The sequence below is a fragment of the Varanus komodoensis genome, unplaced genomic scaffold (assembly GCF_004798865.1).
Source record: "Varanus komodoensis strain SLA01 unplaced genomic scaffold, ASM479886v1 scaffold8, whole genome shotgun sequence".
In the NCBI taxonomy this organism is placed as follows: domain Eukaryota; kingdom Metazoa; phylum Chordata; class Lepidosauria; order Squamata; family Varanidae; genus Varanus; species Varanus komodoensis.
This window is the reverse complement of record NW_025336481.1, coordinates 16,192,701-16,208,193: the sequence shown is the minus strand read 5'-3', so window position 1 is coordinate 16,208,193 and position 15,493 is coordinate 16,192,701. Positions and strand designations below refer to the sequence as shown.

The following is a 15,493-nucleotide window of genomic DNA, read 5'->3' as shown; positions in this document are numbered from 1 at the left end:
TAGGGTTTATTGTGACTCATTCTGTCTTTGCAATGGTGGGGAAAGTGGGAGGGGGGCAGGAAGGTGGTAAGTAGTCCAAAAATTTCTGAGGTCTAAATACTGTGCTTTGATTCTTCTCAATATCCAATAGAAACCTGCCCTCCTTTAGCCAAATGGCTGGGAAGACATCCAAAAGATTAAGATAACCAGAAGTTAAGAAGATGGGGAGTGCTGTGTACATAAGGTTTCCCTGCTGTGGGCAAACGATTCTGAGAGAGGGTGTACACCTAAGGACAGCCTGCTTTCTAAAATACAGGCAGATACACAGCCAGTGTGATGTACACATGGCATCAGTTAATCCCTTTGAATGGTCACCATACCTTTGAGGACCATACCTGGGGCACTTGTTTGGCATGTGCCAGACTAGCAAATGGACCCTCATTTTGGAAGCCCCAGACATTTCCAGTACTGGTCCACCAGAACAGTAAACGTGGCTTGAGTTGCAACTGCTGAGCATGTCCTGAAGTTATTCTGTGCAATCTCTTCCGCTTGTCTCGAATGGGGCACAAATCCATTCATCACTCACCAATCTGTTTGTGTGAACCCAGTCTAACACAGCCTTCCCCAAGCGGGCACCTTCCAGATGGCTGGACTGCAACTACCCTGATTCCGCAACCATGGGATGCACCAGCTTGGAGAAGGCTGACGTGGACAGAGCTGCACAGTTTTAAAGGGCAGATCAATTTGTTCCCTCCTCGGTTAATTGCCAAGGCTGAGACTGAGCATTAAGAGGAAATCTGCAGGATCAGACAGTCTGTTTAGTCCACCATCCCATTTCCCACAGTTACCAGCCAGATGCCCCTGGGAAGCCCACAAGCAGGGCTTGAAGCGAGTGGGCCTCACAGCAATTGGGATTCATCAAAAGGTACCCCATCCCACCATGCCAGTCCGTCAGTCATGCTGGCCTGCTGCACCAGATTTAGTCGAAACAGACACTTAAAAGAATGCTTCAAGATTGTTTGCAAACTCAGAGCCAACTTTGGGAATGAGCTCTCTCTCATTCCTTACCCTCTTCCTGCCCCAGAGCAATTCTGTTGCTGGTGTTAATTAAGGTTTCATATTTCATGCACACTGAAGCGAACCACACTTCCCTTGTAAACCAGAGACAGGCAGGCCTAAAGTGCCATCACTTGGAGTGTGTGTCTATATGTGCTGTGTTCATTTTTACTCTAGAGTAGGCACAGTGGGCCCATCCAAATCTTGGCAGCCCCCCTCCCTATGCCAGGATCCCACTCAAGATCAGCTCCCCTCCTTGTGTCTAGTCTGGAGAAGAAATGGGGGTAAACAGATAGAGCTCCTGAGCATGAATTTCAATGTCTGCTTTGACCCTGAGAGTCAAACTAGTTTGTGGCAAACTAGTTTGTGGCTCTGGCCATGTATAAAGTAAGAGCAGGTTGATATTCTTATTTCGGAACAGATGTACAGGTGGGAGGTGCAAACTCTTTCCTCTCCCCTTCCTCAATATACCTTCCTGTTCAAAGGGCAGGTAGCCCTTTCTTACTTTTCATAACATCCTTCTTCCCTGATATCTTGAGAAGGTTAGAGAGGGCATCATTTGCATAAATTGGGCCTTGTGGGCTACTCCTACTTTTCCCCTTATGATTTCAGCACTGCTGACCTCTTTGCACTTTGTGCTGCAGGGCCATCAAGTCATGTCAATGTAAAATAGAAATAATGCTCACATGGGCTTATGAGTGGTGGCACCTTGCGTGGAAGTATGGACTGGACTAGAGCAGCGACTGGATCAAGCCCCTAATCCTTGGCAAATCTCTGTTATCATCCACATGTTCCTCCCTATACTATGCTGCAAATGTGCAAATAAAAAGCCCGGCATACACACAGAAAGTGAAATTTTGTAGCCAAAATGAATTCAGTTCATGCATTAAAGAACTTGGTGCAAAGAAACCTGGTGGCAAAGTGATTCTGGACATGGAATTGGTGTGCAGAATACATTAATGTTTGGGGGAAAGTGCTTGACATTCCACAGAAAATTCAGATCCTACTAATTAAAAGAACAGCCGCAAACAGTAAATTTCAGGCATTTTAACAACTCCATGTGACCCTCCCACATTCCCCCCAGTGCATCTTCCCTATCCACTAAATATTTCTGCAATTAGATTGCAATTAGACTGTCAGCTAAGTGAAAACCAAAACAACATTTACAGAAGAAACACAACTAAATCAAGAAAAGTTAAGAAAAGCTGCAGCTAGACAAAAGTCAGGAAAATGTCAATTACCTTGGATTTTGATTGCTTGGATCAAAAAAGCACAGTCATTCTGTTTCAAATAATGTTTTGTATCCAGCTAAGGTGTGTATCTATCAGCTCTGAAAAAGATTTGCAAAACCATTTTTGAGAAAGAAGTGTAACTTTTGACCATCCTTAAGGTCAAATGTTACAATGCTTGGTTTCTGTTTCACATTCAGTGCTAAACATGAATTACTTCTCTAGCAAAACAGCATTCACAGAAACTGCTTAGACAGCAGAGAGTACACATGAAGTACCTTTCCTGGCTTTCTATGTTCCAGGTACTCCAGGTTACAAATTCCATGAGAACACACAAGCTCTATGTTAATAGGCAGTAAACAGTTGGTATGCCTTTTCCCTTGAAGATAATAATGTAAAGTAGTTTTCCCAAAGGAATAATTATGCACATTTTAAAAAGTTTCGTTTTGCTTATAGATGAAAAATTACTAGGCAATTGACTTTATTGACTATATTTCACATGGATGTCGAGTCTACAAATGCCCGATCTGCAAACTACACACATGTTTACAAACCACAGTGCTCTGAGGACTGGAGCCTTAGTTTCATAGCTGGCCTAACCATTTGCTACCATTAGCATAACTTACATGCCAGATATCTAGAATGCCGTTCCCTCAGCAGTGAACAACTGCAGCCTGTCCCCGCAAGAATTAGTACTAAGAGTCAGAGCTGCCTTCTGGGACATCAGCATGACACCCACTCTCATCTGCACCCTCACTGCTCTCTAAATACGAAGTATTTCTCCCACTTCCACTAGCAATATTTTGTGCACAGAATGTTTTGAAACTCTGCATGTTCCTTGAGCCACAACTAAAGCATTATTCAACCTTATACTGATACCTTCTCCTCACTCTTTTCCACCCTTTGTACTGCTCAAATCAGCCCCGCTGCCTCTCTGTGCAACCCACTCGCCATCACGACCAAACTGACAAAAGTCCACTGCCAATATCTTATAAACAAAGCTATGTAGCTTTCTAACAAAATTCAGTAGGATCTCTTCTGCAGCCATGCCACCCGATTTCCGACACAAGCTGCTCCTGCCACCATGGTGTTGCATTTTGGTGGCAAATGTGGCTGTGCGGCTGGGTGGGACGCTGAGGCAGCCTCCCCAGAATGCTCTGGGAGGTTTACAACTCCTAGCTGAAAGCCTAGCCAGGCAACAACTGGCACGAATCTAAGAACTACTAAGAAAAAATGAAACAAACTATAGAACTTCTTGTTTTCATTCTGAAAATTCACTTTTGTGTCATACCGTCCCCTCGTGAGAGAGGGACAAGGACTGCCATCTTTATAAAAGTTCTCAACACATGGTGTTATCTTCAATTTCATGTCTCTTTCTTGTAAGAACTTTTTAGGAATCGGTGGGACTTTTTACAACAGCACGTGCTTTGACAGAAGCATTAAATGGAAACGACACATGATATGAGAAGTTCGCTGCCATCCATAAAAGCTGTTTCCTACAGCAGTAGAAGCCTCATGCACGCTTCCCTTTATCATCATTTTGTTTCTGCTCGTCAATGCACTATCGGTGTTCAAATAAGTGTTGCTTGATCAATGCCAAGGGATCAAAAGCACACATCACCAGGCTTTTGGGCTCTGATGACTACAAGAAATACAGATGCACACACACATCTCACAATTTATCTCTTTCCTCCCTACTCCTGAGATTAGGGGCTGCCATGGCAGTGGTGGGCAGCCTCTGATTGCTTTTTCTTGAGGTTATTAGTCATTCGCACAAGAAATGCTGGGAGGAAGGAAAGTTAAAGGCCAGCAAATTTGATTTAGCTCTCTGTTAAACACTCCATTAGCAATTCTTATACAGGTAACTCCCAGCATCCTTGATACTATTCTTGTACATTACAATTCTTATACAGCATCCTCCCAGCATTGGCCATGCTGGCTGGGGCTGATGGGAGGGGATGTTGGGAAATAGGGCCAAAGTATGTGGCTCAAAAATTTTGTTAAAAAGGCAAGGCAAGGCAAGGCAAGGCAAGGCAAGGCAAGGCAAGGCAAGGCAAAAAACAGGTGGGCTGGAGGAGGAAGGACCCAAAGACAGGATGAATCTTGGGGGGGGGGGGGGTGAAAAAAGTCTTAGCATTTATTTTGAGTGAAGGTGCTCTAACGTTTAAGTGGCTGTAGTGAATCTTCCTTTTGAAAAAAAAATAGAAAAGAAAAATCTTTGGGAACCTTATTTTTAAAGGTAAGACCCCCTTCATTTTTAGAAATCACCTGCCCCTGACAATCCTCTACCCCTTCTGTAAGTGACAAATGATGCTGCAAAAGTGAGTGGGTGACCGGAGAAAGGATGTTTGGCCCATCTTGAGGTCAAATCATTTTTTTGGTCAATTCTAGTCCACTGCCGTCTGCTCTAGCAGCTTTCCAGAGACACAGACAAAGGACTTTCAAATCATCTGCACACTGGCCCTTTTAACTGGAGCCACTGGGACTTGAACCTCTGAAACCGTGTTCTCTAGCACTGTGCTACTGCCCATCATTCCAAGGTTCCCAGGCATTTGGAGCTCAAGTGGAGACAGAGATGTTTGCTCACAGCAAGAGGGAAAGATACATACTCCTCACTCTCACACACCGAACTGATCTGCAGTGCCCCAGTCTAGTTGGGCACACAAATGGCAGCAGCCCTGTCAATCATTAATTTCACACCTGAGCCTGTAAGTGATTAGTTGAAAAATCATTACGCTTCAGATGGCCAGAGGACTTTCACACAGTTAATCAGTGAAGGAAGGTACTGTGTGCATGCAGGCTGCTTCATTCTCCAGAGACCCAGTTAAAGGGCTATATTAATGTCAAAAAAATGCAAATTGTAAGACTAGGCAGCAAATGGTGAGAAGAAGAAAACCAAGTTGCCACCAAATCCTAAACATGTTTACATGCATGAGTTCAGTGGGACTTACCCTTAGGTAATTGGTGCACTGGACTACAGTTCTGGAATCAGAGGACTAAAAAAGAGCCTGCAGTTAATGTAGCCAAAACACATTCCCTGGAGCACAACATTTGCTACTGTAAAAAATTACACCATGAGACTATAGCGCCACTCAAACAGAGTAGGCCCATATAGTTCCAGTGTGGTATAGTGGCTAGAATGTTGGATTGGGACTTGGAGATCTGGGCCTTAATCCCCACTGAACTAGGAAGTTCACCAGATGACTTTGGTCTAGTAACTGACTTTAGCCCAGCCTATCTCACAGGGTTAGTATGAGAAGAAGGATTATGTAAGCTGCTTTAAGTGCTTTTCAAGAGGAAAAAGATAGGGTATAAATGTAATAACAACACTACAGGTATTGGTTCCATCAATGGCTGTCTGATTTACCATCCAATCTTTATAACATTCCATTTCTCATCCCACTGCCCATTATTATATATAAAATATTTCACATTTTTGTTGTATTCATTTATTCTTCAATTACCTATATTCCATTGATTTTAAAAATTGTGGTATCTTTGCTCTTCTTCTTAGAGATGCTACAAAAATCGTAGTAATACTTTTCCTACAATAGACTATTTATATATCCTACACTAGAGTAGGACAGAATGTGGAGAATGATAATGGTTTTCTATAGGCAAAGCCATCAGACAAGGGTGTATTTATCTCTATCTGTTTTATCAGCACACAGAGCATATCATAAGGAAAACTGGATTATGATCAGAAGAAGCAGTATAACTTGGCAAATGATGCATCAATAATTTTAGATATGTAGATGATAGCTGGCAGGAAGCAGCAACTGAGTCAAATCCTGGTGAAAGTCAAAGAAGAAAATGCAAAAGCAGGACTGCAGCTGCGTATTAAGAAAACAAAAATCATGACTACAAAAGAAGAACTACAAAACTTTACTGTCAGCAATGAAGAACTTGAAGTTGTAAAAGATCTTGCATTAGTCAATCTTGATCTTTCAGTCATCCATTCAAACAGACCGCAGCTAAGAAATTAGAAGACTGAGACTTGGAAGGGCAACAATGAAAGAACTAGGCAAGATCATCAAATGTAAGGACATTTCACTGCAGACCAAGATCAAAATCATCTACACTCCTGTATTCCGGATCACCATGAATGGGTGTGAAATCTGGCAGTGAAAAAAGCTGACAGGAGGAACACTGATGTGTTTGAAACATGGTGCTAGAGGACAGCTTTGCAAATACCTTGAACTAAGACAGACCAGTGGGTCTTAGTTCAAACCATGCCAGAACTTCCCCTGGAAGCAAAAAACAGAAGCTTTCTCACTTTGGGTACATTATGAGAGGGCAGGACTCAGTGGTGAAGGCAATCACGTTAGGGAAAGCTGAAGAAGAGGAAGACCAGAAATGAGATGGATGAACTCCATAAAGGAAGCCAAAGCCTTGAGTTTACAAGAGCTGAGAAGGGCTGTGAGGAACATGGTGATCTGGAGGACTTTCATTCATAGGGTCACAATTTATGAGAAATAGTGGTATATAACGAGAGAAAAGCTATCAATGGTTTGAAATACAGTGCTCTGTGCTCTTCGTGTTTGAACTGGCAGGTGGCACATACTTTGGCACTAGAGACAGTGCATTGGACCCTTGCTCTGATATTGCTCTCCGCAGTAAGAAAATTAGAATGTGGAGCAGAGAAATCCTGTGAGGAAAGATCAAAGGAACTGGATCCAGAGAGAAGAGATGGGCGATAAATACTAACTGCAGAGGGTTGCACACATGCAGGCATCTTTCACACAATTGTCCCTTAAAAAAGGGAATGAGGGATTGTGCAAATTGGGCTCCCATGAGGAACACCTACATCACACTCTGTCCTGGTTTGCACATAATGGCAAGCCACCTTGTGTTCATTTTTACATTGGACTTGTTGTTGCTCATTTGTCATTATGTGTGAACCCTGCAAGGGTGGGTTGTTCAGGTGGTTAACAAGCCACTCAGAACCCTTTTCCAGATTATGGTTGTGAGTGGTTTGTTAGCCATCCAACCACCCACTCTCAGCAGTTCCCACAAAAGGGCAAGCTGCAGAAAATCCCTGCAGCAAGTCCCTGCTGTGGCAAGAAATTTCACAATTGCTGCTGCCTCATGATGTGAAACCCTTTGGATTGAGCCTAGTGGCTTTTTGTCAGGTGTGAATGATCTTTTACGGGCAGAATGGGGAACATGCACATCCAATTCTTCATCAAAGAACAGAATGGTCTGCCTCTGGAAAAGCATATGAGCCAACTCCACAATCACATAATGCGAAAAGAAGACAAGTAAACTCAACTAAATGAATGAAACCATATACCACCCATGAAGCTCCCTTCCCCTTCCCCCTTTTTTCCTTTGTTTTGGGTGAATTGCATATAAAATCAAACTGCAAAAGAGTTATGAAATATTTTGGGATATGTATGTTTTATGGGATATGTATGTTTATGTATGTTTTGAGACCCAGTCTGTTCATTTTAACTGATAATATTTATAGGATCTGAAATGGTCCAGTTTACTTATAATCTGTTCCAAGACACATGGAACAATTTCCTAGGCAGGAATGGGACTTTTTCTTTGGAAGCAAAAGGAATCTGAACCACCCAACAGATCTAGAGCTGTAGCAGATATGGATCCATTCTATTGTTAGAACAAATGCAGGAAATGTCCTTACTGAGACAGAAGAAACAAAGAGGCCCCATGCTGTTCTCGCATGCGGTCTATTTTAATGATTGTGCTTTAAAAAATAAAGTATTTCAAAATTATGGTTTTTTTTTTTGTTGTCTGCAAATCTGGGGTGAAATTTTTTGTTTTGCAAATGTTCAAAGCCAGATGGTTTGGATTGGTGCTGGGGAACTGTCAAGCATGTGTGCCTGAGTCAAGCGTTTGGCTCTCCCAGGTTGATAGCCAGCCAATTACAGGGAAATTATTAAATGTGTGTTTAGTATCACTTTGCATATGATAGAAATCAAGCAAGCATTTCCAAGTGGGTGTATTTATTAATCTGTTGACATTCCCAGGAAGTGGACACAATCTCAGTAAACGGGGTAAGCAAAATGAGCTCATGCAGCTTGAGGCCCTCTTAGGATCCCACCACTGACAGCGGCTGGGGATGTGTTGCCATGCCCTGCTTATAGAGTGGCCACCCCAGAGTTGTGTTTGGTTCCCACATTGTCTATTTCTAACAGGCACTAACAAGCCAGTGAGATGTGGTAGCTGCAGTGCTGGTCTGGGGACCTGGGAGGCCTTGACTCTAATCTCTGCTTGGCCATGAAAAGAATCCTTCCAATGCCTCCTCTGCTGGGAGCATTTTAGAGCAGAAGAGCAGTTGGAAGGCTTCCTTTCGACACGTTTGGAAAAAGGTACATGAACCCCGAGAAGGGAATTTCTGAAACATGTTGAGCAGAGTAAAAAAAAAATCACATGTTGGGTCATTTCCTCAAAATCTAAGTACCTTTAAATCTTGCTGTTTCTTTTGTTCAACCCCTTCCGAGGTGTATTCGGTGGCAACATGAATGAGGATCTTCCCTTCCTGTAGAATTCCCTGCTTAGGAAGGGCCCCGTTTCTGCTGTGCAGCATCTTCTGGAAGATGCTTCCATTGCAGCAGATTGGTTGGGTTGGGTGATGTTTTTCTTCTGTTCATGTATTTTAATTGTGTTAAAGTACCATTATTGCTTTAAAAAATTATTTATGATTGTAGGGTACACCTTGAGTGCCATTCTCCTAGTTGAGAGGCAGGGCACAAATCAATTCAACTCAACTAAATCAGAAAGACTGGAGATAAAAGTGTTGTGTTATTGACAGTTGTAAGCCACTTCCGGGGTCTTATTTGACTGAAAAGCAAGCAAAAAGTGCTGATCACACCACCACAACCAATGCAAATGTGGACAGCCAAGGGTAACTTGCTTACTTTCAGAATCTCAACCATGGCAAAATAGTCCTTACTGAATCAATGCCAACAGCTACGGAAGTTATTTCCCAGAATGCCCTTCGATTATCAATGATATGGAGGCTGGGAGTGTACAACTGTTTCTCTGTAATTTCTTCACATGCAATTTGGTTCTTTCATTGCAGCTCCTGAACTGGAATCTCTGTGCAAGGAAGGCATCAGTCACTGCAGGGAAGAGCGTGGTATTGTTTGGTGTAAATGGCCCAACCATTAATTAATAGCTAAACCAATTTGCTACCACCACCAATACACCACCAAGGACTGCAGGAATGTTTTAGACGCCAGTGAAATATCTCCTTGGCTGGGTTTGCATCACAAATTCTGAATGCAATGTTAAGAGGCAGGCAACAAGTGGGTATAAAAATATCCAGTATACTTGGGAACTGTATCTGCAGCCTACTTGCTTGTCATTTTCTGACATGGAAATACCTCTTCACCTTCTGAAAAAAGGTGCTGGAGGTGTTCTCCTTGGCCTGCAAAAATGGAGACTGCAAATCCATCTCAATGCTGGAAATGTGTGAGGATCTGCCTTATGATTTAATAGTAAGGGATAGATATTTTCCACAAATGCAGAGGCAGAGTATTCACTTATCATGGCCATTATTTATCAAGTGATAAAATTATTCATGATTCACCGCTTGATCCAAAACATAGCTGCAAGTCAACTTACCTTTGAAAAACAATATCACTACAATTAAGATTTAGATGTTTTTCATCATTAAAAATTAAATTAAAAATTGCATTAATTGCATTAAATTTAAAAGCAGCCAAAAGTGAGGTAAGCAAAAATCTTGTCATCTCCCACTTAAGTCAAAGACGAAGCCAGTCCAAGCTCTCTAAGAGGGAAGCTGCAGGGGAAAGGTGCCGCCAGAGAAAAAGCCCTGTCTTGTTTTCTTTTCTTGTTGGTGTGACATTTGACAGAGACTCTAAGAAGTTCTTAATTAGGGTTGGGATACCCATGTCAGGCAGCATCAAGTGTGCATTTTTAGTAGTTTTATACAAAAAGAAGTTCAAAAAATCAACAACACAGAATTTAGTGTACTTTCTTACCCAGGGTGGCTTCCATTGTGCACAGAGGTTGCAATCTATGGAATGCGCTCCCCAGAGAGGTCCGCCTGGTGCCGTCGTTATTTGTTTTTCGGCGCCAGGCGAAGACCTTTTTATTTAAACGTCATTTTAATTGTTAATATTGTTTGCTTATTTTATCTGGCCAGGGCAACTTATTTTATATTGTTAATTTGTTTTATATTTTTAATGTATTATATTTTAATTTATGTTGTGAGCCGCCCCGAGGCTTCGGCGAATGGGGCGGCATAGAAATGCTTTAAATAAATAAATAAATAAAATCTTGGGAGTAAGATGTCCTGAACTCAGTGAGACTTATTTTGCAGGAAACATGAATAGGATTGAGGTGCAAACTACTTTTCTATCCTTTTCTAAGGCACTTACCATATGGGCAAGGCAAATTGTTGGGCAGAAGTAGCAGCTTAATCCTCCCTCTCATTGACCTGGGATCAAATAACATCTTTGCCTACTATTTATGAGGTGCTGCTTTTATTTCCATTCTAGCATTTTGCTACCCGAGGAAGAATGCTAAATAGATTTTTCCCTACCACAATAGTGAGATGCATAACACTCAAGACCAGCAAGGTATTTTTAGCCGAGGAAGAAAATACCATAAATAACTACTCTACAGTGAAATTAAAAATACAGTAATGATATTAGTTTTTTTAAAAAAAGTTGCCCTTTCATGACATTCAAAATCAGCTACCACCTATCTGTACCTAACAATAGGGCTTGCCTGGTCCAGATGACACCTTCCTCTTGGGGAAAGGCATTGTCTAAAAAGGCATTTTCTGTAGAGCTGGCAGCTGAAGTGATCTCTTCTGGTAAGCCTCTTCTAGTTCTTTATGCATGAGCTATTGGGAAGTGCCTACTTGAATCGCTATTTCTATTGGCCCAAATCAAAATGGTGGGTTTTGCCAAGAAGGCTTGGGACCTCAGTACCAAAAGGAAATCTTCTTCCTATATATAGATAGCTTGCCCCTTTAAGGCAGTTTTATGGGAGAAGTCCTTTCAGCAATGGCCCACCACAGTTCTGAAACACTTCCTCCCCTGAGAATGCATGCACATTTCTTCCAGTTCATTATTACACCTACAGATCACCTTTTTCTTCTCTTTCAAGGACCGTAAGCCAGCTTAAATCCCCCCACCCACTGTTTGATACTCACAACAAGCTTTGGGGGAGGTTAGGCTATGAGGAAGTCACTGGCCCAAAGTCATGGCTGGGCTTCATATCCCAAGTGGAGGCTAGAATGAAGTCTCCTGAGTCTCAGTCCAGCCTTCTAACCGTGGCACCACACTGGCTCTCAGTGGGGAGAAAACATGGCCAAAATTAGGATCTTAAACATCCATTCTTGCACTGAAACGTCAGGCCCCTGAGCTTCAGACCTTAAATATGAAGTACTGAAGTATGAAGTACTTAAGAAACATCAGAGGAAAGACACAGATGGCTACGTGCAATATTTAACTTGGTCCTCAAAGGCTAACCAAGCTAGCAACCTCTCTTACCATCAAGACAGACTCCAGACAGGACACTAAATCACACCTACATTCCAGGACTGAGTCTTGGCATGGAACACCTTATCAAAGACTGATGCTCAGAGCTGTTTAACCTCTACTATATGAAAGCACATTCTTCAGCTACAGCAGTGGTAAGATAATGCCAATGTAAATCGTAAAACCCTATCAAAATCCCCTAAGCTGCCCTGCATTTACCAGATAACAGAAAACTAGTATTGTAACACCCTTTGTTCTCTCATAAATATTCTTGAAAATATGCTTTGTTGTACATTGCCAAGAATCACTTTGAGTTTAGAAGAAGAAGAAGGAAAGAGGAAAGAAGCTTCCAAGCACTTTCAATATGAGTATGTGGCACTAACGGTAAAATATTTGCTGATGCTCTGGCTGTTAATTTCAGCAAGATGCTTTGCACACTTTTGATTTTAGGGTAGTGTGAAAAGCTCCCAGTTTTGAAACTCTTCAGTGGATCAGCAAAAAACGATGCTGGGGAAATGAACTATGCTACAGTGCCTGCCGGCCATACAGATCCACAGGCTTCTTCCCTTTATCCCAAAGTTCCAGGGAATTTCCCATTTTCCTGACCAAGAGTTTGCTGCCAGTTTGCCAAGTGGATGTGGTGTGCTGCTGAGCTCTTACCTCCACAATGGCAATACGATTGTCCTCCTCTGGACAGGTGTCCCAAAACAGCCTAACTGTATGCAAGTCTACTCAGATGCAGGTCTCAGTGCATTCAATGGTGCGCACTTCTAAATACATACACACGGGCTTTCAGCTTAGTTTCTTAAGCGGTTGTGCATCTTATGATCCAGAATATGGGTCTTCCAGATATGCGTGACAATATTAGGAAGAATAGCTGGGCCACTCAGTTGCAGCAAAACCAACAAAGCACCTTGTGACATCTTAAAGACATAATGTATGATTATGTATTACATTCATTTAAGCCTTAACCTAATTGTACTTTTTAAAATTTGCATTGCCCTCTAGCTTCATTCGTGACAATTCAGCACTCGTGACCATTATTGGTGCATGTATAGCTGCCAGCCTAGGCTAATGTTTCATGCATCTGATAAAGTGGACAGCGGTCCATGAAAGATTGGCATAATGATGCATATGCTTTTAAAGTGCCACAGAACACTTTGTTACATTACAAAATGTGAGGTCAACTTGAGGTAAGTTATGCTTTTGCAGAGAGTGGAAGTAGTTTGGAAGTTTTTCAGAAAGTTTAAGGCGACTAAAGGAGTTTTTCAGGGTTTTGTATTATTTCAAAAGCCTGCGATATCTCTTCAGCTGTAACAGCATGCCAGCATTACAGAAAGTGATCTCCTCTCAAAGCATCTTCAACTCTGAAAAACTGTTAACTGTGGCTTTAGTTTGTGTGTTAAAAATGCTGTTTCTGTGGAATTGCTTGTTTTTGACTTCCCTATATGCCAGCCTTTCAAAATTCAAATTCAACAGGTAAGTGCAAATGTACCTGTTGATATCATGCTTTACCATTCTTTATTTCTGGCATAAATTTAAGACATTCTTAAGAATGTCATTACTGAGATGAACAATGGAGACTTGCTTGATTGACCAGGGAAGAGGAAGGATGTCAGTACAAGTTCTGATGGGAAAGATTTCCATACCAGCTGCAAATCTGAACTGACACTCCCCTGTAATTCACAGTACTCCAAAGACTTGGCTGTAGAATATGGTACATACTAGGAATCTGTTAACAGCTGGATGCAGGCTGAGATGGCATTTCCCAGTGTTGTGTGCTCTGCAGTCACCCATTTGCAGCCAACAGTAGACAACTATCTTCCAGACTTGGAATTATCTTCCCTAATTGCCAGTTTATTCCAGAAATGAAAAACCAAACATAGTTGGAAAATGCTTTGCAACCAAGAAAGCCTGTTTAGGTAGGGAGCCATAAAACCTTCATTTATGAGACATGGACAAGGACAAGAGTCTATGTCAACAGAAGTTGCATTCTAGAAGCTGTACAAATTAAGCAAAGTAAACTGACCTGTAGCTGCAGTTGCTGCGATTGTGTATAACCTATTTCACTTCTACAATTTATAGGAATAGGTGCAGAGCTATGCATATTACTGACCCTCCACCTAGCCCAGAAAATCCCACCTGAGGATCACTTTGGCGTCTGCATTTCCACCAGGCACCATCCACACATTTTGCAATTTTTAGGACTGGAAACTTGTTTTTCAAAGAACAATGGCAACCTTCGGGATCCTGAATTTTGATCCATTGGCATCAGAATCGCCTGCCTCTATGTCAGACTGGCCAAGATCTTTGTTTCTCTTCCTGAGGCCCTCCCAACCTTCAGTAGTATCACAGGCAGGGCCTTCTTTGCTGTGGTGCTATGGGGGGGGGGGGTCTTTGTGGCCTGGTAGCTGCCTACTTTTGTTGAGGCTTTTGCAAATAATTGCTCTCAAGTGGATGTCATACCCTGCTTCTTGTTAGCTGTTTGGAATCCATCTTATCAGATGACTGTAGACTTGATTTATTTATTTGCATTCTTTCAGTTATCTTACAGGGACAAGTTATAGGCTTATTTTCAACCACACACTGATGCCTAGGTGCTGACAAGCCTGTGGTCATGGATGCTGCTGAATGGTGCCTTTCCTTAAGTTGGAAAGGCTGGTATAGGGTAAAGCCAAAGAGCACCTGGCCTATATGCACACCCTGGAGGCCTGGGATGCCTATCACTTTTTCTCTTTGATGGCTGCTAAGACTGTGAGGATTCTTGTTAATTTGCAACCCATTTTTGCATTGGTGATCCAGATATGGTGTCTCCAAGCTATCCTCATGACTCCACAGTATTGTGAGTCATCGGGTTTCCCCTTGTATGCTTTCTACAACTTGCTTTGCTTTCCCACAATGTTAAATTTCAAAATGTTTACATGTGTGTGTGTGGGGGGGGGGTATTTTCCCTGACAGCAAAATATTGGGCCATAGTATTTCCAGTGTCTTTCTGTATTTTTTAGTATTTTCTGAACCACCCACTACGATTTGATATGTTACAGTGTGAGGGCAGCACTGGACATAACCCAAAAGAGCAACAGTGCATTGACTATAGCTTTTCTTTCTTTCACCTTCTTTCTTTTTTCTTTCTGTTTCCTTTCCTTTCCTTTCCTTTTGTGTGTGTGTCATCTGCAACCAGCTGTCGAAAGTTTGGAAATCATCAGGGCTTTGTTTGCTTCCTGTGGCTCAGAAATGTATGATGGCTGCTCCCATTCCTAAGGAGACTAAATATCCAGCATGAAGAAAAACTGTCCAAAACACCAGTTCTGGCGTTGCCACATTGTACCCAGGAACAGCTGGGAACGTGAGTCAAGAACTGTTTCATGATGTACACAAAGGAAGTCAATACTCCCAGTTCTAAAGCTGGAGAAAATGAACGCTCCAGGCGCACTTTGACTGGAGTACACATTGCAAATTACATTATACATCTGTCACTTGCATTTGATGTCATAAAACTGTTCCACACGATTCTGTAGCCCAGTGGCTGGCCAGTGCTGCACTATGAACAAGCTCCTCTTGACTTTCTACTGAATTATGTGTGCCCTGGAGCCAGGGAAAACATTTTAACAGGGACACATCTGGCTCCCCCACCACCCCCGCCACACCTCTCCTGACCTTCCTGCCTAGAATTAACATCACAGAATCATAGATTCATACAATTGGACCTAGCAGGCCACTGGATCCAACTGCCTGCTCAACGGAGGA

The 15,493-nt window shown here is 42.2% G+C and overlaps 1 protein-coding gene across 5 annotated transcripts in view; it reads right to left on the bottom strand.

The window, feature by feature from the left end:
• The window catches only part of NFATC2 (nuclear factor of activated T cells 2), a 163,780-nt gene that overhangs the window by 14,522 nt on the left and 133,765 nt on the right, over positions 1-15,493 (bottom strand). Inside the window, exon 10 of one of the 5 annotated variants that reach the window (XM_044455309.1) lies at positions 2,277-2,365. The exons of the other annotated variants lie outside the window; for them this stretch is intronic. Coding sequence (XP_044311244.1) covers positions 2,322-2,365 — 44 coding nt within the window. The 3' untranslated portion in view covers positions 2,277-2,321. The remainder of the gene's footprint in view (positions 1-2,276; positions 2,366-15,493) is intronic. 5 annotated transcript variants of the gene reach the window in all.